At 35.6% G+C, this 24,433-nt stretch overlaps 4 protein-coding genes across 5 annotated transcripts; 1 reads left to right on the top strand and 3 right to left on the bottom strand.

Annotated features, from left to right (window-relative positions):
* Positions 1-5,969: 5,969 nt before the first annotated feature.
* LOC8284833 lies at positions 5,970-9,703 on the bottom strand. 2 transcript variants are annotated; one of them, XM_002514296.4, is made up of 4 exons: positions 7,945-8,997; positions 7,776-7,855; positions 7,538-7,627; positions 5,970-6,894 (listed from the first exon to the last, which is right to left on the bottom strand). In XM_002514296.4, exons 1-3 carry the CDS (start codon positions 8,283-8,285, stop codon positions 7,593-7,595), a joined length of 456 nt encoding a protein of 151 aa, XP_002514342.1. In that variant the 5' UTR covers positions 8,286-8,997; the 3' UTR covers positions 5,970-6,894; positions 7,538-7,592. The 2 variants fall into 2 exon arrangements, with proteins under 2 accessions (XP_002514342.1, XP_015571696.1); XM_015716210.3 differs by lacking the exon at positions 5,970-6,894 and adding an exon at positions 6,967-7,037 and having other exon boundaries at positions 7,945-9,703.
* Positions 9,704-9,856: 153 nt separating this feature from the next.
* LOC8284834 lies at positions 9,857-10,647 on the bottom strand. Its single transcript, XM_002514297.4, has 2 exons — positions 10,487-10,647; positions 9,857-10,325 (listed from the first exon to the last, which is right to left on the bottom strand). Exons 1-2 carry the CDS (start codon positions 10,594-10,596, stop codon positions 9,962-9,964), a joined length of 474 nt encoding a protein of 157 aa, XP_002514343.2. The 5' UTR covers positions 10,597-10,647; the 3' UTR covers positions 9,857-9,961.
* A 778-nt stretch (positions 10,648-11,425) lies between these two features.
* Positions 11,426-15,168, top strand: LOC8284835 (probable protein phosphatase 2C 22). The gene is made up of 4 exons (XM_002514298.4): positions 11,426-12,224; positions 13,072-13,278; positions 13,544-13,755; positions 14,344-15,168. Exons 1-4 carry the CDS (start codon positions 12,054-12,056, stop codon positions 14,906-14,908), a joined length of 1,155 nt encoding a protein of 384 aa, XP_002514344.1. The 5' UTR covers positions 11,426-12,053; the 3' UTR covers positions 14,909-15,168.
* A 1,429-nt stretch (positions 15,169-16,597) lies between these two features.
* On the bottom strand, positions 16,598-23,884 carry LOC8284838 (pleiotropic drug resistance protein 1). Its single transcript, XM_002514301.4, has 23 exons — positions 23,204-23,884; positions 22,978-23,098; positions 22,794-22,882; positions 22,620-22,704; positions 22,374-22,533; positions 22,204-22,280; positions 22,017-22,070; positions 21,835-21,925; positions 21,451-21,752; positions 21,081-21,362; positions 20,511-20,827; positions 20,265-20,425; positions 20,069-20,172; positions 19,807-19,963; positions 19,440-19,729; positions 19,024-19,356; positions 18,644-18,934; positions 18,475-18,558; positions 18,243-18,376; positions 17,935-18,162; positions 17,673-17,844; positions 17,228-17,482; positions 16,598-17,132 (listed from the first exon to the last, which is right to left on the bottom strand). Exons 1-23 carry the CDS (start codon positions 23,503-23,505, stop codon positions 16,875-16,877), a joined length of 4,347 nt encoding a protein of 1,448 aa, XP_002514347.2. The 5' UTR covers positions 23,506-23,884; the 3' UTR covers positions 16,598-16,874.
* Positions 23,885-24,433: the final 549 nt, after the last annotated feature.

Raw genomic sequence — 24,433 nt, 5'->3', positions numbered from 1 at the left:
ATGGTTTAGTGGTTTCAAAGTCTAAGATATCTCTTTTTCAAACAAAAATTAGATTTCTTGGTCATTACATCTCTCGGGGTACAATTACTCCAATTGAGAGATCCCTTGCATTCACTTCAAAGTTTTCAGATAAAATTTTGGAAAAACCCGACGAAGATTTCTTGGTAGTTTAAATTATGTCATGGATTTTTATCCTAATTTAAACTGTCTCATAAAGCCCCGCATGATAGGCTAAGAAAAAACCCCTCCTTGGTCCGATCAAGTATACAATGATTGTCCAAAGCATTAAAAAATAAGTTTTAGAAATTCCTTGCATCTAAATTTGATCCTTCGCATTTAAGATTGTAGAAACGGATGCATCGGGAGTTAGGATATGGTGGGATTCTAAAGCAAGTTTAAAATTCAAAGAATGTATTGTCCAGTTTACTTACCGCTCACCGGAATGATACCCGAAAAGAATTATTCTACTATCAAAAGGAAATCCTTTCGATAGTTCTCTGTATTTCTAAATTTCAAAGCGATCTTTTAAATCAATTTTTTTTTTAAGAATTGATTGCAAGTCTGCAAAATAAGTTTTACAAAAAGATGTCCAAAATATAGCTTCAAAATAGATTTTCGCCCGTTGGCAAGCTATCTTATCCGTTTTTGATTTTGAGATTGAATTTATTCGAGGAGAATCAAATTCTATTCCTGACTTTCTAACCAGAGAGTTCTTACAAAAACAGGAGTGATACAAAATGCCAAGAAAATCGAAGTCCAAAGAAGAAAAGTCCACTGCTAGTTCAAAACCGGCCCAAATTCAAAGACCAGTGAATGAAGTTCTCCCTTCAACTTCAAAGCCCATCAGGACTTGGACTGAGATAATCCAAGAAGAAATTAGAGTGAAAAGAGTGAGTAAGAGAGAGAGAAATCTTGTAACTCCTCTTGTAAGTCTATATTCTTCTTGTTTCAAAGTTTTACAAAGTTGTATGTTTGTTTAAAGCTTTCAAAGTTGTTTATATGTTTATGTTCAAAGTCTGTTATTATTAATAAAGCAATTCAAAGTTTATCTTCTTTATCTATCTTCTTCTTCTTTCCCCATCATCAAGCGTATGCTCTGTGCTTACCTCGTAAGAGGATCCTGCACATCAGAAACTTGCTGATTGTTTCTGTTCAAATTTATTTTCAGATCTATAAGTTTATAGGCTGGAAAACAGATTCTGCAAGAGCATTTAAAGCTCCCACAGGCTGTGAAAGCGTGAGTCTGGTTACCAACGCCACGAACTTAGATCTAAATCTTCACTGCTTAATATTTCCTTCTATTTCCTAGATCTCGTTCAAATTTGGTATCAGAGCCAATTGGGTTCCGGGATTAGAAGCATATCTACATTATAAAGATTTTACATTCATTTTAGAATCGCATCGGGTTTCCTATAGGCAAGTTCATTTCATTTTATGCTGTGAGTAGTAAGTCCCGACGAGAGCGTGGTCCGGGCTTGTCTAGAAAGTTATTTTGGTTTAGGTTAAAATGAATTTAGAACCTTTCTTCCGTAGATCTTCTTCTTTCTCAAATTCTTCCCGCCTCTGAATCATCGAGGTACAAGGTCTAGTAAATAGTGAAGAAATCACTATTGAAGATTTTTCAAAGCATATTGACGATTGGGAAATACCCAAAGTCCAAAAGAAACAAATTTATGAGTTTTCAAAGTTCCCTCTCTTCAAGACTGATTTTACAATCAAGACTGAAGAAAGAGATATCCAAATTTCAAAGCCTTTTGAAGAGATTTATCTCTTAAATCCAAAGACCCTCCAAAAGCATATGGAAAAGGATTATAAGTATATCCACATAGGTCTAGTCCAGGTAGGTATTAAGCCCTTTACCAGAGAAGGTCTAGATACTTCCATATTAGCCATCCTTAGGGATGCTAGGTTTACAAATTTCTATGATTCCCTGTTAGGTACTGTTGAGTCAAGCCTCAATAAAGGACCTATTTCTTTCAATTGTTTTCCAATTATCACGATTTCTTTAAACGATAAAAATGTTTTAAAGAGCATCGTTCTTCAAATCAAAACTCACAATTACAAAATGCTTGAAAGATCTATTCCGATAGCATTAATTTTCAAAATTCATTACAAAGCTATGATTTCTGCCTTTGGTTCCAAACACAAGCTTCACTCACCAAAAGGAGAAACACTGTTCCTACAAACAGATCTATCCAAAACAAACATACAACTTTGTAAAACTTTGAAACAAGAAGAATATAGACTTACAAGAGGAGTTACAAGATTTCTCTCTCTCTTACTCACTCTTTTCACTCTAATTTCTTCTGTGAGAACTAGAGCTTCTTTCTCTTCTAAGTTCTTCTAAGTTCTAAGTTCTCACAGAAGAAATTAGAGTGAAAAGAGTGAGTAAGAGAGAGAGAAATCTTGTAACTCCTCTTGTAAGTCTATATTCTTCTTGTTTCAAAGTTTTACAAAGTTGTATGTTTGTTTAAAGCTTTCAAAGTTGTTTATATGTTTATGTTCAAAGTCTGTTATTATTAATAAAGCAATTCAAAGTTTATCTTCTTTATCTATCTTCTTCTTCTTTCCCCATCATCAAGCGTATGCTCTGTGCTTGCCTCGTAAGGGGATCCTGCACATCAGAAACTTGCTGATTGTTTCTGTTCAAATTTATTTTCAGATCTATAAGTTTATAGGCTGGAAAACAGATTCTGCAAGAGCATTTAAAGCTCCCACAGGCTGTGAAAGCGTGAGTCTGGTTACCAACGCCACGAACTTAGATCTAAATCTTCACTGCTTAATATTTCCTTCTATTTCCTAGATCTCGTTCAAATTTGGTATCAGAGCCTACGCTTGATGATGGGGAAAGAAGATAAACTTTGAATTGCTTTATTAATAATAACAGACTTTGAACATAAACATATAAACAACTTTGAAAACTTTAAACAAACATACAACTTTGTAAAACTTTGAAACAAAAAGAATATAGACTTACAAGAGGAGTTACAAGATTTCTCTCTCTCATAACATTTATCTTAAAAATATAAATGGATTATCATTGTAGAAACCAAACACAACTCATACAACTATAAATTACTCTATGTTATACAAAAGACAATTTGTATAGATTTTCAAAAGAAGAAGAGTGAGAGTCTATATGATTGAGCTTGAGATTAACATATATCTTTCATGTTTTAAGAATTAGAGTTGACAGAGATCATCAACTATTCAATCTGAAACATTGAAGATTAATTGAGAGAAATCATGGGTAATCATAAATAATAGATTGTTATAAAATAATAATTCTTGTCTTTGTCAAAACAATATTAATTTGCAATTTGTTTAGTAGGTGGTAGAGATGACGGTATTGTCGATAGTGGCATTGATTGCCGGTGGTGTTCATGCTGGACAAATAGTGTTCAAAAGTAAACACATCGAAAATTTCCAAAAAAGCAAAAGAAAAAAATTTAATGATTATGAATTGATGAATTGAGAGAGTGATGATGATGGGATTGAGATGCAGATGATGATGAAAGGATCTGAAATCGTATTGAGAAAAAATTAAAAGAGAAGGCAAACATATAAAATATATATATAAAAGAAAGAAAAAGGAAGGAATTACCATATAAATGAAATAGAAAAAGAATGTAAATATTGAAGTTTAAATGCACTGTATAAAAGGAAGAAAAGAAAACTGTAAATGATGTAATTTCCTCCAATTTTAGAAGCAAGACTTTTGTAATGGATCGAGCTGAAAATCTGACCGAGGTTTGTGAAGTTTTCCAAGCCATATCCTGAAAAGCTGACAAACACCCAATCCATGGCAGCTATGCACTTCTCCTTCAATGGACCGAGTTATATCCATGTCCAGTAGTCTAATTAGTATTCAAGTCTTCTTGTTCTCAGTTTGCCAACAACCTAGTTTTCAGGATTTTTTAATTGGGTTGGAAGCAATAAAATTTTATTTTAGTCCGTCAACATAGGATATTTTATGAGTCCATCCACTTCATTTTTCTTGTAAAATGTATATCAATTATCAAGTGATTTCATGCTTCCGTAGAATAATATTGCCAAGTACTTTTTGTTCTTCCGCATGGATAATCCTCCGGAGATACAACTTGTTTCTCAACAATTACTTCCTGCAGATCTTGAAATTCAAGCTGAAGCCCAGCAACCTGGCAATGATCCTGAGCAACAGCTAGATGTAATTCAAATAGAAATGCAACCTCTTGATAATTCTCAGCAACCACTACTTGCAAATCATTCTCCTGTAAATGTAGCATCAGCTGATTATTCCCAGAGGCGACAAGATCAAATTGGGAATGAAATAAAAGATCTGAAAACAAAGATAGTAGACATAGATAAGAGACTTCAGGAACTTCAATCAAGATCTTTCCAACTTGCGAACATTTACTTCGTCTTTCAAGGTGTAATCTCGACAATCGTGTTGACATCAAAAACTCTAGAATGCAAAAATTGTTGGATTCCTTTCAGCCTCTCCCTGATAGCTGCAGGAGTTAATTTGATCGCATTACAACAGCTTGGAAGTAAGTACATTGACACCTTAGCAGAACAGGATTCAATCCATGATAAGATATATACATTGGATAGTCGAGGATCAAATCCTTTACCAGCAGGGGGAATCCAGAATTCTAAACGCAAGTTCACTTTCAGGCTTTGCATGTTTTTCTTGGTAGCTTTTTCTGGGATCATGCTTTCCAGTTGTTGGGTGAAAATCTGCTGAAAGTAAGTTTAATGCTTTTCCTCTTTCCTAAAACGAAACTGTGCCAGTGGATTGTTATTATTGTCACTAGTTGCTTCAACATCTGTTATCTTGTCTCTTGTTCACTTTAGTCTCTCACTCATGAATATGAATCAACCAGAAAATCCCTTTAATCGTACCAAGAACAAATCAGAAAGTAAATAATAATGCACCATTGTTTCACAATTCACCAACACTTGTCAGTGACACAGAATTGTAAACGTACGCACCTATATAATTGTTTGCCAAAAAGAAGATTATAGTATTATTTAGTACATTAGATATATGATAAGATATTCAGAGTGAACCTGGTGCATTAGTGCCTTAGAATAATAACGGAGACTAAGGAAGAATATAGTATGATATAATTTTAATAGCTATAGAAATGCAAAAATATTAATTGACAAAATAATAATAATTGAATTAAAATTTAAAAACTATTAACTTAAATGAACCTGAAGAATTTAAAAGGGTGTGAGTGGATGAATATTTTTTTGAGAAGAAATATGGATATTTTATTAATGAAGATAAATAATTATATTTTAATATAAAAAATAAAAATAAATATCAAACATCAAGAAATACAAGTAAAGAAATCTACCCATAACAATCATTAACGGAGCAGTAAAATATAATTCTACAGAGAAAATGCTCCATTTGATGGCATTAAGCCATGTATTAACTTTATAGATGTCTCTGACGGTATTAATGAATATAAATGGACCTTATTTGACCTTTTTATTATAATTTTTTATTTTTCTCATATTATCCGGTGTGGACTAAATTACCGCATCTCTCAATAGAAACTATATACACATATTGGAGATTAAAATTATACTTTAGCTCATTGTCTCAAAAAAATATAAAATTTTAGGATGGTTAGAAAAATTAGTCAAACAAGATTATGATAATCGGATCCAACAGTAAGTGGCTTTGCTTCTATTCTATAACTAGAAGTTAATTTCTGAGGGTAGCATATAGAAGAAAAACTAAGAAACAGGATGACAAGCATAAAGTTAAACTTTTAGACTCATCACGGAAGATGAATTACTCGTATTGTAGCTTGACCATTAGTTTAAAAAGGCAAATCATGTAAGCATATATCAGTAATCAGCATTGGATGTCATGAAAAATCATAGCCCGACCACGAAGGCCTCGCTCACCAGCAGCCCTCGCCGACCACCACAACAACATCAGAAAGTCACTTTTAATATGACAACCAACAAGAGAGAATAAACTAATTTCTTAAGTAATATTTCTTAAAAACAAATAATTCCCCAAACGGGAACTTTCTTTTCTTTTCTTAATGGAAGAAGGTCTCTGGTGGTCTAGCCCAACTAAGAAATAGAAAACCCATCTGATACAGAGTAATTGCTCAATGTCGGCCTCGGGCCCAATCAGAACATAAGAAACCATTTGATGTAGAACACCATCCCATCAAGAACTCATGGTCAATGAGATTCATCTTTGCAGATGTACAAGTAATTTCTTCAGTTTCCAATCAAACCAAGCAAAAAATAAGCTACTTAGGCCCCTTTTCCATGAAGTAGCTGCTTTCTCTTTTCTCCGGAATAATCAATGAAATTTTTTAACTTCATTTGCCCCTGGTAAGGCAGGTTCTGGCATATCAACTCCATTGCATTATGCATCTGCCCACTAAAAGATACCTGCTGACTATTGTTAAAGAGTGCACATTGCTAAGATGTCTAAAGTTTTTCTTAATAACATTCTACATTTTGGTCACAACAGAGGGACACCCATATGCAAATATAAACATGGAGTAACTTCTAAATAACATTTTACACTTTGGTGACAATAAAGGACCACCCATGCATATATAAACAGACAACCAAGTTCTAAATAACAGTTTACATTTTGGGGACAACGAAGGGTCACTCATATATAACATATAATACATTTTACATTTTGGCGACAACAAAGGGCCACCCATATGCATGTATATATATAACCATAAAGCCACTTATTTACATTGCTAGTGCCGGTCGACTGCCCCTCATAATTTTATCTACATTCCATCACCATCGTGTCCGTCTTAAAAGCCTATTCAATGATGGGTGGTTCATGACATCTCGCATGACTGACCTAAATTACAATTACAAAACCCCTCTATCCACAAGTACACCAAAAACCTGCGAAAAGAACAGAAAATCCATCAGACAAGGAAGTCACTACAGCTCCAAGAATGAAGTTTCATAGCGTCTTATTGCCTTGGCTGAGATTTTACGTAGAAGAGTCACTCCTGAAAATGTTATCGCCTAAATAGAATGCAATTCTGGAAAAAGAAGCATTACAAAAGAAAAAGTTCTTGGTTAAACTTGATATATATTTCACCTATCTACAAAACTGTAGATAATTAATACATATTTATTAGTTTTAAATGAATGAATACATATTAATCATTAAATATCAAAATATAAAATACCTTACATGTGTGTTACTCTCCTATTAGCTGTGGTATATACATCAAACTTATATAAGAACTTATATAAGAATTTTCCTTACAGAAGGCTACTCTCCAAGCAAGTGCTGTGAAACTAAAATTGTGGCAGGAAAAAGAAAACCTGACACTACTTTAGCTTAGAAAAATTAAAGTCTAGCAACAACTAGTTTTCTGAACAAGAAAATTTTGAATTCTTGCAGTTTTAAACTTTCAAGTTTTACTTTAAATTTTACTACTTAATTATGTAATCCATCTTAGAGAACTTATAATTACGTACTCTCATATTCATACCCAGTACAGCAACGAAAGTATTCAAGTCGAAACTAGGTTACCTGAGAACAGTAAAAACCACAGATAGGGCTGTACGTGGTATCTATCTCTAGCTGGCTAGCTCCTCTCTGACATTGCAGCTCCAGCAATGCCTAATTGACATGAGAAACATCTTTTAGAAATTAGAAAGGGTAACATGGTAAATCGTGAAAGAACAAAAAAAAGGGATGTCCATCTTTTAAGCAATTAATCAACTATCCAAAATCCCCTGCAAAAGGAAATTAGAACAAAGAGATTTACCATCTAAATTCGGCGGCTCAGGCTGCATAAATATTACCACTTCAGGTTTTCCCTGATTCTTTAGTAACCAGCTGAACGGTCTGCATAAATTCAATTTATCTGTCCAGATTCAAGATCTCAACAACAAACATGAAAAATGAAAAAGAAGGCTGGAGTTTTGGAACAATACATGTAATCCAGGATTGTCTCTTGAATAGCGGTTACGAAAAGGCGATGATTACGATCCTCATTAAAGAATATATCCGCGCAAAGCCTTACGTGCCGGGCTGTGATGGTAGCAGCGTTGTTCTCTTCTCCGACGAATCTGATACGTAACATACCATGAAACTCGGGAACTGTCTCCTCGTAAGAGAACTGATTTCCTCTAACTTTTAATTGTTTTCCAGGAGCTATTACCATCTCTCTGCCTTCAATTTCAATTCCATGTTCCACAGAACAACGCAAAGGCTGAAGTGAAATCGCCCTGGGAGTCCTGTTCTTAAATCTCGTCTTTCTGCTACCAAAATCCATACTGATTACGTGATAGAATCAGAGAAATGAAAGGGAAAACTAGAAAGGTAGTGATTAGAGTTGAGCATGAGCTAAAAGCCGGCCAAAGAAAGATTAGTAGAAATTGGAGCATGTTTGTATTATATATGTCTGAAATGGAGTAAAAGTCCATATCCTTGGACTTTATGACAGTGCTGTTAAATTGACTAAGTTTGTTTAATCCAGCTCAGGTTGAGTCATTAACATGTCATCCACCAATTTGGAACTTTTAGTTATTTGCACAATTTAGCAGAGTTGTCCGAATAGTTAAAAAAAAAAAAAAAAGATTTGGACAAGGGTAAAAAGCAAAAGGTACCATAATCAGCCTAATTGGCATACAAATATATCCTTAAGCAAATTTGCACTTCGAAACCTTGATCTGATTAGGCGATAAGATTCATTCCTGCGGACAAATCCATAACAAGTGAAAGCAATTGTCTCCAGAAACATGAATCAGAACAACGACTTAAAACAATGTCAACGCGAACATTTTCTCCGTAAACTTATATAAATTAATAAGGACGGCTGCAAGGGCAAGAGCCTGACAGAAGGATCAATAAATTAAAAGAAGTGTTATGAAAAGTTCTTTTGGCATGTGTTAATCTCTAATTCCATAAGCTCTCGTCATCTTTATTGGAAAATCAGAGACATAATGAAAGTTTTTGGCTTTTGTTAGAAAACATAATTTTCAAAGATGCATTTTCATTTTTCAAAGCATTTTGTCAGTCAATATGTCTAGAAGATCTAAAAGCTATAAGGAGCTCCCTGAAAGAACAATTGAGACTTTTCTTTTTTACTTTTTCTCTTTTTTACCTTATCAGCAAACATCACCCCAGACAATTCCTAGAAAAGCACTATATATGCATTTCCCGACAAAATAAACACATTGAAAAACTATCATCTTCCAGACCATAAACATTAGACGCATCTATCCAATGTTATAGTCACTCGTCGTGCCTGAGATCAGTGATGGAAGATGTATAACAACAACAAAGGAATGCATATGGTTGTGAAATTTTGTTTCATAATACAACTTTCCTTGGAACGTTGTTGGAGAACTCAAATCAATTATATTATGCTGGTTCCCTACTCTTGTTTGATGAATTTCTCATCACCTGATTGACTCACTTGGAGATGACCACAAAACAAACATAAATGGAACCGTCATAGAAGCCAGAAAACTCCACTGATGGAAGCTGCTCAACTTTCTTCATCGATTCAAGATTCGAGAGATTACAATTTTCTTATTCATTGTCGTCCCTCAGCATAAACCATCATCCAGCAGAGGAAGTGCATATTAAGGAAGGACCCAATTTCTTAGCTATTAGGCCCACTTGAGCTAAAAATGTTGAAGTACAAGCTGGGCCGAGACTTGGAAAAAAGACAAGCTGTACTTGTTTCGCTGTTTTGCCCACAACATCCAAATTGTACTACGTGTACTATAACATCCAACTATCATGGAATCAATTGTTTAGTCTGTACTACTACGATCTCCGTTCTAAAATCCATGCTACAAACAAATATCTAATCTTCATCACATCAGATCATGGGTCTTAAATAAAAAGGTGTATAATCATTCTTTAATATTATCATTATTGATCTTAGTAATTATTTATTGTATTATCTATATACATGATTAGTAGCTACACGTTCTTTAATTACATGGTAAAGCAATTATCCATAATCATAATGCTTTTGACTGACACTTTCCTTGCCGGAGCCGGAGCCGGAGCCGGATCAATCTTAGAATAACCAGTAGCCTCCCATCTCCGACGAGCTGATGGCCTTGGAAGATTCTCAGGCACAATGGTTTCTAGTGAATTTAGCCTCCATGGAGGACACATTCTCTTATCACTCCATCTTCTAGTCTTTGGTTTCACCTTTAATTCTACAACCGATGAGGAATTCTCTGCGGCCATAGCAAGATTAGTTTCTTCATTCACCAAGTTATCCATTTCAAGTCCAATTATCATGCAGGCCATGCCTAGTACACATTGGCTTCTCCACTTCTCATTCTTGAACCTATATGAAGAGCAAGACAAAAGGGTACAAGTTTTTTTGTGTCAAGAGTAGTAATGTTATAATTTGTTTCTGAATACAATAGTTCTAATCCCAACCAATCTACAAAAAGAAGAAAAGAAAAGAAAAGAAACTTGAGAATTTTGAGACTGATTTAGACTTACCAAGAGGCTTGAGCAGTGGGCTTTGTAGTAGAAGAAGAAGAAGGTAGACTTGAAGCACTAGTTGGAGGAGGGATATTCATATTGAGGCAGCAACTAGTTGTAATGGCCATGTGATGTCTCTCTTAATGTTGAAGCGTACAAGAAGACTGGTATATAAAGAAGTAATATATGGGAAATTGGGGCTAGAGAGAGGTAAAACAAGGGTTGGTAAGGTGACAAAATGATTTGACACTTGGGTTGGAGTTGGACCCTTGAATCAAGCCACCTGTTGCTTGCCGTCTTCCACCACTGTTTGGCCTTTGAGACGCGTGTTGGAAATGGCTTCTTGCCTGTAGCTACCAACTTAGATCCAAACAAGACAATCCTACTCGCCCTAAGTTCACTTAATTGCCCAACCTTCTTTGGCTCCTAGCATATTAGAAGCTGGACAACTTTGTTTAATTTGCATCTATACTTTGTTAAATCAACGTTGCATGTGCAAGTGATTTACTTTTACTACATTCTCCTCATGTAATAACCCAATTGGAAATGTGATTATTATTAAATATTAACTTTTAATTTGAGATAATTCATTATGATTCAGATAATAATATTTTCTAATAACTTCTCTCATACAATAATCAAAAGGAAGCAGACATATTTGAAAAGGGAATGTATTAGACTGGTCTTTTCCATATACGATAGGCAGTTAATTAGAATAGTGCACAAAAGAAGCTTTGCACCTAAAAAGGTCCAAATCACAATTAGCATGTGGGATCACATGGGAACCCAAATGTCGGTCCAAATTTATACTATTATTATAGAGAATAAAAACTAAGAAATAGACCCTAGTTTCTCCACACTTTGATGGAAAAAAGAAAGACTACAATCATTTCAATCTGTATCATTATTAGTAAAATCTATGTAATGAAAGACCTATTACATATTATTACTCCTTATTCATACAATCACACACGTATATATAAAATAAATATATTTTATTTGTTGAAAAGAAAAAAGAAAAAAAAAAAAGTGAATGAAGCGCCACGATTCCCATTGAGAAACGACATCGTTTAATACGCGGGACGGATGCTGCTTCTTCTACTGTGGCTTTGCTGCTTCAAAAACCCAACAGCTTTAAGCTTTTTCAAATTTCAGCTTCGAAAAAAGAAAAGAAAACATCGCAAGAATCGCCATAAATCTCTCATCTTCTTTATCTCTGTCAATTGCTACAATTTCGTTTCTCTTCTGTAACTCCTAAAGAAACCCTAATTTTATTATTATTTTTCTTTTAACTTAAATCGCTGTTATTTATAAAGTTTGAACCTTTTCTTATTTTTCCACAACTGATTGAAAACCCTAATACACCCTTAAATCTACATTATTACACAAATATATCACCACTTTCCATAAAAGCAATTTTCCCTTTTCTGAGCTGAGTCAACTCATTGACCGACTCACCGAGTAAATTAAGTTGCGGTCTGCTTGTTGAGTAAGTAGTCGCTTTTGAATTGCAAAGTCGAGATTTGTTTTCAAAATATATATATTTTTTTGGTATTTAATGAAGCTGAAAAGGAGGATGTGAATAATGGAGGGAGATAAAGGGTATTGTGGAATTGGGGAAAATGGAAGCTCAAGTGACGGTAGGCCTCCAAACCCTCTCTCTGGAACAGCTTGTCGACAGTGTTTTAGCATTGATAATAACAATAATCATGTTCCTCTTTCCTGTAAGAAGACGCTGGTTCGCCACAAGTCTCTTGTAAGTTCATTCCTTTGCTTTCTCACCTAATTTTTTTTTCTCTTTTTGGTAATGCAATTTTTTTTCTTTAATTTAGATATTGTTCTTGACAAAACAACATGAAAGAACTGTGCTTTTTTCTAGGGTGGAGAATGAAGATGAAATATCTTCTAATTGGTTCTGATAGTTCTTGAAATTTGTTAAGAATAGCAATGATAATCAGAAATCAGAATGTGTGGTCTTTGATAGTACTGAATTATGAGCTCTAGCTTTTTAGAGCTTTCCCAAGTGGGTGACTGGTTTGATTAAAGTTTTTAGATGTGATTCAATTATTATGATTCAGTTATTAGCATTTTCTGATGATACCTAAACATCTTATTATTGAAATTATAAGGTATAGATTATTGTGATGGCTGTACATTTGTCCCTTGCTCTGTATTTAAAGTGTAAATTACCAGTGCAAGTAATCCATGACATTCTTTGTTAATTTCCTTCTTGTGCCATTAGCAAGCATCTTCCATTGTCCTGGTTAATTTATATGTCATTGAATTCTCCAAATGTATGAATGCAATAATCATAAATGATATTTAAAAAACTGAGCTGTTGGGTACAAATGGCTTTTCTAATGTCGAGCTTTCTATGAAACGTAATATTTTTAATGTATTTTTTTAATGTTTCTTTTTTTGGTGTTTATCACTTGATCTGTTATTTTATTTACCATTTGTTCTTAGCTTTATGGAAGAGTAAGTGTTAAGTTTGTCACAGTTCAATCTAATTGTTTTTATTGGGTGCTCTTATTTGCCAACACATGTGTAACTGCTGTTCATCTACAGTTCTTTTTTTGTGGTTTTGACAAGAAATTTGACAGGTGAAGACAAGGACGTCAGATTTATCTGTTGAACCTGAGCTTGGTGTAGGAAATCATGACACCGCTTTCCTTCCAGTTGTTCGTTCTGGAGCATGTGCAGACATTGGCTTTCGCCCAAGCATGGAAGATGTGTATATATGTATTGACAATTTTGTGAGAGACTATGGGCTCAATAGCATTGCTGATGGACCTAATGCCTTCTATGGGGTATTTTTTTTCCTGTGACTTGTGACTCACCTTGTGCTTATAAATTGCTGAAGGTTTTGTTGCATATTTTTCATTTTCAACATTTTTGTTGTCATATGCTTTAAGAATTGTACTTTTAACATAATATTTGCTGCTGCTGTTCATGGCAGTGTTGTTAGTGGTGTCTATGGCACAAACCATAGTTCATATCCAAAGATTAGTTTTTGTCTTTTTTTTTTTGAGATCTATAATATGGGGCAACTCAATGTTATTATGTTTATTTCAGGTGTTTGATGGACATGGAGGAAGACATGCTGCTGACTTTACATGTTACCATTTGCCGAAATTCATTGTTGAGGATGTGAACTTCCCAAGAGAGATTGAGAGGGTTGTTGCTTCTGCATTTCTGCAAACTGACACAGCTTTTGCAGAGGCTTGCTCTCTGGATGCAGCCCTTACTTCTGGCACCACTGCACTGGCAGCTCTTGTTATTGGGAGGTTAGCAAGCATTCATCGTATCCCCAAAATATCTTATCATATATATTATTATTCTTTTCAATAATTTTCAGTAAAACCATTTAGTTATGATTTGGCCTTTCCTTATTTCGTTAATTTGCTGGCATGCTTGCTCTAGTCTCATTTCTGCTGTTTGAACTTAGAAATTACATGGATAGATGTTTATATTTCCAGAGGTTCAAGCTGAAAACTGTATTTACTTTTCATAATTAGTGATCATTCTAATAATTCTACTTAAAAGTGCATTCTACCATTTAGATATTTAGTTATGTATTTGGTGCTTTATTTAATCACTTGCTTCAATGTTGAGCTAAGTATTCAAATATAACAGCTCTTAAACCATAATGAGCCTGAAATGGCTGGGCTGGAGTTTGATGTTCTTGTGACAATCTGATGCTAAATGAGTGTAGGCTTGCTCTTTGGTTATATTCTTTTGAATCCAATCATCCATTGTATCTCTTCTGGGGCATTCTCACCCTTCTCTGAAAGCCAATTCATGAGTGCTCCAAAATTCTAAACTTCGTAATGCTGAGTATGTACGGGTTGTTTTAACTTAATCTCTCATTGTAGGTCATTGGTGGTGGCAAATGCGGGAGACTGCCGAGCTGTGCTTTGTCGCCGTGGCAAAGCAATTGAAATGTCAAGAGATCACAAACCGGTTTGTATCAAAGAGCGGAAGCGCATTGAAGCATCGGGGGGCCATGTTTTTGATGGGTATCTCAATGGTCTACTTAGTGTTGCTCGTGCTATTGGAGATTGGCACATGGAAGGAATGAAAGATAAAGATGGTGGCCCACTTAGTGCGGAACCAGAGCTTATGACTACACAACTGACAGAGGAAGATGAATTTCTCATTATAGGTTGTGATGGAATGTGGGATGTTTTCAGAAGCCAAAATGCTGTGGATTTTGCCAGGCGGAGGCTTCAGGAGCACAATGATCCAGTAATGTGTAGCAAAGACCTGGTTAATGAAGCTTTGAAAAGAAAGAGTGGGGATAATTTGGCCGTTGTTGTGGTTTGCTTCAATTCTGAGCCTCCCCCCAATTTGGTTGCCCCACGCTCAAGGGTGCAGAGAAGCTTCTCTGCTGAGGGTTTAAGGGAGTTGCAAAGCTTCTTGGATAGCTTGGCTAATTGAGATGGTGACAAATGCTTTTTCATTTTCTCTTTTCTTTCATTTTGTTCTCTTATCTAAAATTTTAGTTGTAGTTTCAGATGATGAGAGAATTGAGTTCAACTGTAAAATATGCGGCAGCAAGTTGGTAGCATAATTTGTTGCTTAGATAGAAGTTTATTTATCTTGTTTTATCCTTTGTATGAGCAGATCATTTAAGTGGAATTTGTTCCATGATGATGGTTAAATGTACCGGGAATATATGGAGCCCATTGAGTTCAGGATATCTAGTTGCCAGCTTCTGGACATCAAAAACATTTTACTAAAGGTAGAAAAGATTGGTTCCAGCCTTCAGTGAAAAGTATGTCTGTTGTGTATATGTACCTTTTGGATCCTAAAATCCTTAAAGCTATGAATTTCTTGCGAATAATAGTCTTACTGAAGAGTAGTTGGGTTTCTCAAGTAGGAAAAGTGCTGCTTCCGTAGGCAAGCTATGAACTGGGTGAAGAGAGTTTTGTGAGTATTGACTGGTGAAGTGAAGCTGGAAGAGGGCTGCCAAGTTCCTTGATCAAATTTCGGTTCTCCTGAATATTTCACAGTATGTCGTTCAAACAGAGAATTCGTGTCAATCTATGTAACAAGGTGCCTAACCTTTGTCTCATCTAAATATTTGGAATTCTTGACTGACCTGTATTGTCCGGAGTTCTTGTATCTGTTGGCGAAGGTAATTCCAAGAGCTGCTTCCTGAACTGCTGTTGTAACTTCAAACATCCAAGTTGCAGGATTAAACCATCCTTGATTTTAGCAACCCCCTCAATTTCCTGCGTAAATTTAGTTGTCAAATGTCAGAAATTCAGGATTAAAGGGAAGATTGGAGAAACTCTAGTACCACGCGTTTAATTATGTGTCCTAACCTCAAAATATCTGATGGAATGGCAGATATAGCGTCCAACATAATTCTGGTGCTCTCCCCTTTTTAGCAGAAATAACTATAATTTGAAGATGAACTAATTAGAAGCTTCACGAAGCGAGGACCAAAACAGATCCTTACTTTTTTGACCAAGAAAATTATTTATCTAACCTCATCAAATGCATCAAAGATTTAAGTGCTTGACTGGCATATTGTACATAGCACTGTTCGCACGGTGCCCACAGTATTTGTCACTTCTTTTATGGCTGCTGCCCTGGCTTGTTGTCCAGATGTTGGCTCATCCATGAAAATATCTGATGAATTAGCAACAAGCTCAACTGCAATAGTCAACCTCTTTCGCTTCTCAATTGAAAGATCATTTACACCAGGCAATCCTACTAGTGCTTTTCTTATAGGGGTCAGTTCCACAAGCTCAAGAAATTCCTAAATTAACATCCGAAACCCATGAAATGAATTTTTCTGTCAGTAACATCTAAACCTGCATCAAGTTAATACTGGGAGAAAATGAGCCTCCTTTGGAGCTGTGTACCTGGAAAATAGCCTTCATGATAAGATAAGATAGTGAGGCAGAGGTTGTCTATCTTTTAGAAGGTGAAAGAGGAAGTGAGTGGTTATGTCTCCAGCGAGGGGTGATTTTTTTTTCTGACAGGTATGTATCAGGACTCATTACCTTTCTTGCACTAGAATTAACTTCAATGGGTAGTCAAAGCCCTGTAGAGTCCTGCAATGATTCTTAGACAGTAATATGCGGTAATGGATATCAGTTTATTCAGTATCCTGAGATGCGAGCAAAACTTTGCTGTTTCTTTGCATATCCGTATTTTGTGATGTTTCCTTCAATTTTTCACTACATCTTACATGATATTGATGACGTGATTCTCTAAGAATATAACAAAGGTGATCACGTAATTTACACGAGGAGAAAAAAGAAAATAATTTGCCATTTTTCGCTACATTGTTTTTTATAAACCGACTTTTATTCATAACTGGGCAAACACGACATAAGCTTGTGAAAAATCAGGAGCAAAATTTACTTTTAAATATATGTCCAGAAATATTTCATCTGTTCTGGAAGTTGAGTAGTTTGATAGAGAAGGCAAAGATGAATCCAAAGAGCACATTCATCCCAACAAGTACAGCTGCAACAACTCCAACAAAGTCATGTCGAAATCCGAAATAACTCCTCAAGAATTCTTCAACTGTTTCACCAGTGTCTAATGGCTCCTTTACGTCTCCGTATTGCGAAGCAACCAATCCATACAATGTCCAAGCTATAGGGCAGAGCCAGTAGTTCCATCTCCACCAGACAGGCATCCTCTGTCATATTACGAATATTATTTTGTTATTAGTTTTTGCCCTTTAGACCACATATCTCTCTTGATAATTACTTGAAAGAAGAAAAATTAAGTTACCGTTCGGGGAACGACGAATCCTGAGAACATGTTCCACATAAAATAAAAGGAATTTGAAATTATGGCAGCAATGTTGTAATTAGGAGAAACGGCAGCGGTAATCATCCCATAGAGAGTTAAGTATAAGAAGGTGAAGTACATGAAGAAAAGATACCAAAAGAACTTGCTTACTGTCCATTCAAATCCCATCATTGCGTACACTATAACTCCATATATTATAGTCTCAACTAAAATGTACGGAAATTCAATCACAACCTGCAAAACAGAACTCATGATTAGGTGAGGAGCCATTGCCATACTTTAGTACTGGAAAAATGGTGAAGACAATATTGTGGGCTATTGAGTGTTTCTTCTTGCCCATTTGGTTTGGGGACGCATTGGTGTTTTTAGGAACGAAATATTTCCTAATTTAACACCTAATTTGTTGTAGGCGCAATAAATTTACCTGTCCAAAGGCATATGGAAATGCAGAATACATTCCTGCTGCTCTATCTCTATAATATATTGTTCTCTCCATATCCACAACCGGCTGCACCAATGACGTATTCAGAAATCCTAAGAACAGAACAGCAGAATACATGGAACCCATTGCATTAAAGATTTCTAGCTGCCTGCCTCTGCAAATTAGAAATATTTCACTCATGTTAAAGAAAGAAAATTGGCGGGGGCTATCCTTCATTAGAATGTACTTGGCAGTATATCGTTACCTTTTGGAGCCTAAATTCCAGAAAACTGTTCCCATCATCAAAGCTATGAGTGTTGTGAACAAGAGTCTCACTGAAGCATATGTTGGGTTTCTCCAGTATGATAAATGCTGCTTCCATAGGCAAGCAATGCACTGGGTTAACAAGGGTTGTGCAAATTGACTTGGGAAATGCAGATCTTTTGAACCTGGTGGAGGTCTGCTTAGTTCCTTGAGGAAGGCTTTGTTTCTCCTGAAATTTAGACCCAAGTATGTCAATAGCTGAATAACAAGGTAGGCAACCATTACCAATGTTAATATTTTAAAACTGACCTGTATAATTCTGAGTTCTTGTATATATTACTGAAGTTAACACCAAAAGCTACTTCTTGCGCTGCTGTTGTAACTTCCAGCATCCAGGTTGCAGGATTATAACCATCCTTGATCTTAGGAACTCCCTCAATTTCCTGCATAAGATTTTGAAGTTCTCAAATGTCAGAAATCTGGCAGAAAATCGGAAAGATTAGTTCAACTGTGATAATGTACGGCGTTTATAGCTCTTGACCTCAAAATATCTGATCAGATGATGGGCATGTTGTCCAACTGGACCAACATAAATTTCTTCGCCTCCCCGCTTCAGCAGAAATAACTATTATGTGATATTCAAATAATTAGAACTTGTAGATAGCAGAAAATCAAACTTGACTGCTTTAACTAAGAGAAGTATCTCAAACCTCATCAAATGCATCAAAGATGTCAATGCTTGGCTGATGTATTGTACACACCACTGTTCGCCCAGTGTCCACCGTATTCCTTACTGTTCTCATAACTATGGCCGCTGCTCTGGCATCAAGGCCAGAGGTTGGCTCATCCATAAAAATAATAGATGGGTTAGCAACAAGTTCAACTGCAATTGTCAGCCTCTTACGCTGCTCAATTGAAAGACCATTTACACCAGGCAATCCCACAAGTTCCTTTCTTATAGGGGTCAGTTCCACAAGTGCCATCACTTCTTCAATAAACATCTGAAAGCCATCAAACATGTTGTGTAAAAGAACAGGACCACCCTTGTAATTTTTAATTCTGTGGGGGTTCTGCTATTTGGGCTCGTTACCTTTCGTGCGCTTGAATTAACTTCTGCGGGTAGCCGAAGCCACGCTGAATAAACCAATGATTCATAAACTGTAACATGTGGGGAATGGATGTCAGTTTGCTCACAGTATCCTGATATGCGAGTAAATGTTTCTTGCTTCTTTGGATATCCAGATATCATGATCTTTCCCTCAATGTAACCGCCTGTTTTTCTTCCAGCCAAGACATCCATTAGGGTGGTCTTGCCAGCACCACTAGCACCCATTAGAGCTGTTAGGACTCCTGGCCTGAATGCACCGCTAACACCCTTCAAAAGTTGTAGACGGTCCTCAGTAATTCCTTGAGCTTTCATTTCCTGCAAGTATGGTATAAAATTCAGGATTCTGGTCCTGACATCTTAATACGAATGCTGTTTCTTCAAGAAAGCCTTTAAGGTACCTGTGGCATGTCTACAGCATATTTAATGTCTTCGAATGTGATGGAAAGGGGTTGAAATGGGAGAATCTTCCCCTGCTTCAGGTCTTGATTTCCATTCGTAAAGTTGCTCACTCTCGCAGATGCAATCCTGGATGAGATATTTCTTTGGATGGTTTTCCCTCTTCCTGTGTCATGCGATCCATTCGAAGGGTTCTTCCTGCCTCTTGAGAGTTCCATAAACTCTCCGTTTCCGCTAATATCTTTACCAGAGAAGCCCTCTTCCGCAACTTTTGCTTTAAGCTTCTCAAATGCTGCAATTATTCCACCAATCAGATTGTTAGCCTATTTCTCACCAATGAAAGTGCGGATGAGACACTTAATTACTTACGATCTAGATAATTTAGTGCCAAGGCTACAAGAAAATTGAATAGGAACGTATATCCTGTTAAAGCTCCAACTCCAATCCAATACCAATATGCTTCAGGAAAAATTCCACGGGACTTCAAAAAAGCAACTCCTAATGCCTCTGTTGAATTAGGAGGAAACTGCAACAGAAACAGTCAGTAATGCTGACCAAGTCATATCGTGAACATTTCTGACTTCAGCTGTTTTCTCTGCTGCTTATTAATGCTTCACAAAATAAAGCTTACGTGATTCCAACTCTTTCCAAGATATTCATTCACAGTAATGCCGTTCTGGACATACATCATCGGTGAAATCCAATAACCCCATATCCACCATTTCTTCACATCATCTAATGCAGCACAATGCACTCGTCAACGTTTGAGTTTAAAAGTACATCATAACAAAGAAATTAGAGTATGTTAAATGAACAGTCTAATTCACCTCGTGATAGGATAAATCCACTCAGAACTAATACTGCGAGTAATGAGAAAATTGCAACTGTGTTAACTACAATTATGTTTCTTCCTACCGCTGCTATCAGTCGAAACAATGAGGATGCCATCTGATTAGTCATTACGAGTATCAGGTACTGCTTGAAGAACCTGCCACGAACGAAGAAAGTGGACAAAAAAGATGAAATCTGAGCATACACAATGTCAAAATTGTTGAGCTTTCACAGTTTCTCACCTTTCAATGTTCGGATCAAAACCAACAACATAATATGTCAAGATCACCCATATGGCGATTTCCGCAAAGGTAATTGGAATCTTGAGAATCCATGCAGGCAAAGCATATGCCCATGAAGGATAAAAGAGAAGGTCTCTTTGCTTATAGAAGATAGGGAGTTTAACAACGGTCATTGCAAGCTCTGAGAAGCCATTGAACATAGTTGTCATGACTCCAAAGAAAAGGGCACCAAAATATATGCTGCCATCTGCTTGTGTGTTTCTATGCATCTCAGTTCTCAGAAACATTGTCATTGTTAAGAAAGCCATTAGAATGAGCTGAAAATGAAAGAAATAGAGTTGAACAATTTCGCCTCAATAATAATATTAATGTTTTATAATTGTTTCTCCTAACTATCTTTATAATATAAACTTATAAAATGAATCTATTTTAATTCATATCTCTAGGGTAGATTTTCAAAATCTTGCAAGTTCCTTGCGTTTTATGAGAGTGATCATTCTTGAGTAGTACTTGTTTCTGGCTTTCTATTGCAAAGAAAGGGTAAAATAGAGCGTTCCTGAAAATGCTCACTTGCAACGTTTTGAAAATATAGGCAAATGAGTTCCTCTTCATGAGCAAAAATTCTCTCGACATGCAAGCTTTCAAGAGTTGTTTCTTGCTGACACCATATTTCTTAGTTGTTAGTGCTGCAGGGTGTGACTTGGACTTGTCAAAAGGAGTAGCAAGTTCATCAACTAGTTTTTGTCCAATATGAAATGACTGGAATGCTTCAGCAAATTCCTTCACAGAAACAAACCTATAAGGCTGATCTTTCCATGCCCAGTACTGCTCTTGATCTTGCATTGACGTTACCTATGACATTCCAGCAAGAAAAGTTCATTGAAAAGTTCACATGATTTAAGAAGGTGCATAAGATGGAATTCTTTATTATAAGAATTACTTCTTGTAGGAAATCAGCTACTCCTTTTCTCACAGGACATTTGAAACCCATGTATTCAAAGAACTCGAGCACTTTTTCACGTGGACCTTGATACACAATTTGTCCTTCTGACAGAAAAATTATTTCATCAAAAAGTTCATATGTTTCGGGTGCTGGTTGGAGAAGAGAGATCAGAGCAGTTCCATTGAGAAATTGGATTGATTGTCTGAGTGAGTTCACAATTTGGAAAGTTGTTGAACTGTCCAAACCAGTAGATATCTCATCCATGAAAAGTGCTCTTGCAGGTCCAACCAGCATCTCCCCTGCAATTAAGTAGAGCAAAAGGTACTAAGATATACAGCGAGATTGGGGTAACAGAGTAAAAAGTGAAAGAGGGTGCTTTACCTGTCGTGACACGCTTCTTTTGTCCTCCAGATATGCCCCGTAACATTTCATCACCCACCATAGTATCTGCACATACTTCCAGGCCTAAAATCTGCATCATTCATACAGAAATGTTAATTATATAGATCTTCCAGGAGTAGTTTTGCTGACGCTCGCAGGCGTAATTAGAAATAAAATGGTACCTTGAGAACATAATCTGTAACTAAATTGGTCCCTTGCCCTTCCAGTGCAGCTGCCTATATATCAAATTTTAAATATTATAGCATAATTTAACTGCAAAAGCACCACTCTTGCTTTAATAGCAGAGTCTTGCAGTATTGCAGATACTATATGTTCCATAGAAATTCACATAATTGTTATTTTCATCACCTTCATGTAGATATCGATATCAGAATCAGGTTTGATATTTGCAGCTTTCTCCCTTCTTGCTAATTCTTCCAACATATCTGCATAATTTTCAGAATTTATTTTATTCATTCAAATCCTGTATAATCACTACATTTAAGAAAATTATATGAAAACAATAGTATATTGCAGACCATAACGGGTGCCAGTCCCTTGACATCTAGCAGAGAAAGCCAGAGTTTCCCTAACAGTTAATTCTCCAATATGCAGATCATATTGACTAATATAAGCTGATGTTCTCTGCGGTACAAATTCTTGCATTCCATGTCCATTATAAGTAACTTTTCCTGAAAACTGAAATTTCACAAAACGTCCTTATCAGATTGAAAGGTGAAACAGTTGATTTCCTGGATAAAATTACTGAAATCCTCTGTCCTTACCTTTAAATCTTTACCGAGTTTTCCTGCCAAGGCCAAAAGAAGCGTCGTCTTGCCTGAGCTTGGTGGGCCTAAAAGCAATGTAATTCTGCAGATTTAGATACCCAATCGGTTAGCTGAAGTAGAAAGGAAACTTCTTTGCAAAATTAGTTGAATTAAAACACTATATTTTCTAACCTCTGCGGCTTGATGATTCCAGTAACGCCGCGAAGGATTGGTAATGTTTTCTTTCTGCTCGGAAGAATGTGAAGATAATCCAAGAGACCCTTTCAGAATAGTCAGTATACTCGGTGAGTAAATTACTATTAAAAAAGGCAGACGTTAGCTAATACGAATTTCAAATGATCCTGAGTTTCGATACCTCGAGCATATTAACTGAGAGGTTATACATTGAAGGTAACCCTCTGCTTCCAACGTAGGCTTCCGCTTCAACATTTAAATCCTCGAACCTTACTTCAATTTTTGGCATTTCTAGTCCAACTCTACAATGTAAAATTGCCAAAAATCAATAATATAACAGTAACTTATATGTGGCAAAAGAAAACGCACAAAAAAAAAAGGATTTACAGCACGAGGTTGATACATACTTGTGAATGCGGTCCTTGAGCTTCAACAAGAACTTCTCATTATCTTCCTCAGCAATTTTCACTAGTCTATCCAGTAGATTTCTTTTCTCTATTAAATCAAGGCTGTTTACTTCAATCTCTCTAGATTGACCATCTTTTTCACAAAGTATACCTCTCCTTACACGTGAATAAGTAGGAAGTTTCTCCAATGCAGCCCATAAGAGAGCTTCTTCATCATCTTCATGGCGAGAAGACTTGGAGAAAGCTTCCATGGAATTGTTCCTCCATATGTTAAGACTGCTGCCTGTGTCTGTAATCTCCATTTCACCACCCTCCGCAAGCTTTTGCTTTTTTTTTTTTTTTTTTTTTTCGTTTCTTGCATTGAGACAAGGTCTTTATATAGAAATAGCTTTCTTTAAAAAAGAATTATTCACAAATAGAAAAGGACTCCAACTTGATAACTTAACTTTAGATATAAAATTTACCGTGAATTTTAGGATCGCAATAGTTACAGTAACTTTCAATATTTTTACATATTTATCTAAAAAAATTTATAAAATTTAGGTTAAGTTTACTTAAGAGAGTAATTTGTAACTTTATATAAATTTATTAAAGAAAAACTATTGCTGTAACTTAATTTAAAAATTTATAATTTTTAATTCAATAAACACACAGAAATATTAAAAATCATTATAAACTACCGCATCATATAATTTATTAAAATTTTTATATATAAATAATTAGAACTAGTGTATATAATACTATAATCAATGAAAAAATGATACATATATATGAGTGTTTTATACTTTAATATTGGATGATCGATATATATTCTCTTACTTAAAACTAATGAATATGTATCGATGTATAAATGAGAATATATATCGAATTTAAATAAAAATTTATTTATTTATTTATGAAAAAAATATATAAATAGCTTTAAAAGCAACATCACATATGTGTCCCTGTCACTGTTTGCTAGCTGACTTTGCAATTTATTAGCTTTTCCCCCTCTCTTTTTCTGGATGTACCGTCATAATTGATGGGAAAGACTAAGAACAAAAGAATCATATGGATTCCTTTCGAGTTCCTTAGGTTCGGACCAGATTCTGTTCTGCCACTTCTAAAAAAAGTTAATATGAAAAGCAAATATTAAATATATAGATGGTAGATATTTTGATCTCAATTTAGCCTTAATTACCCTATTAAAACATAACTTTGGTCTAGTATTAGACTTAACGGTTGAGTCCT

This window comes from Ricinus communis, chromosome 3 (assembly GCF_019578655.1).
Source record: "Ricinus communis isolate WT05 ecotype wild-type chromosome 3, ASM1957865v1, whole genome shotgun sequence".
NCBI lineage: Eukaryota > Viridiplantae > Streptophyta > Magnoliopsida > Malpighiales > Euphorbiaceae > Ricinus > Ricinus communis.
This window is presented reverse-complemented; position numbering and strand designations above follow the sequence as displayed.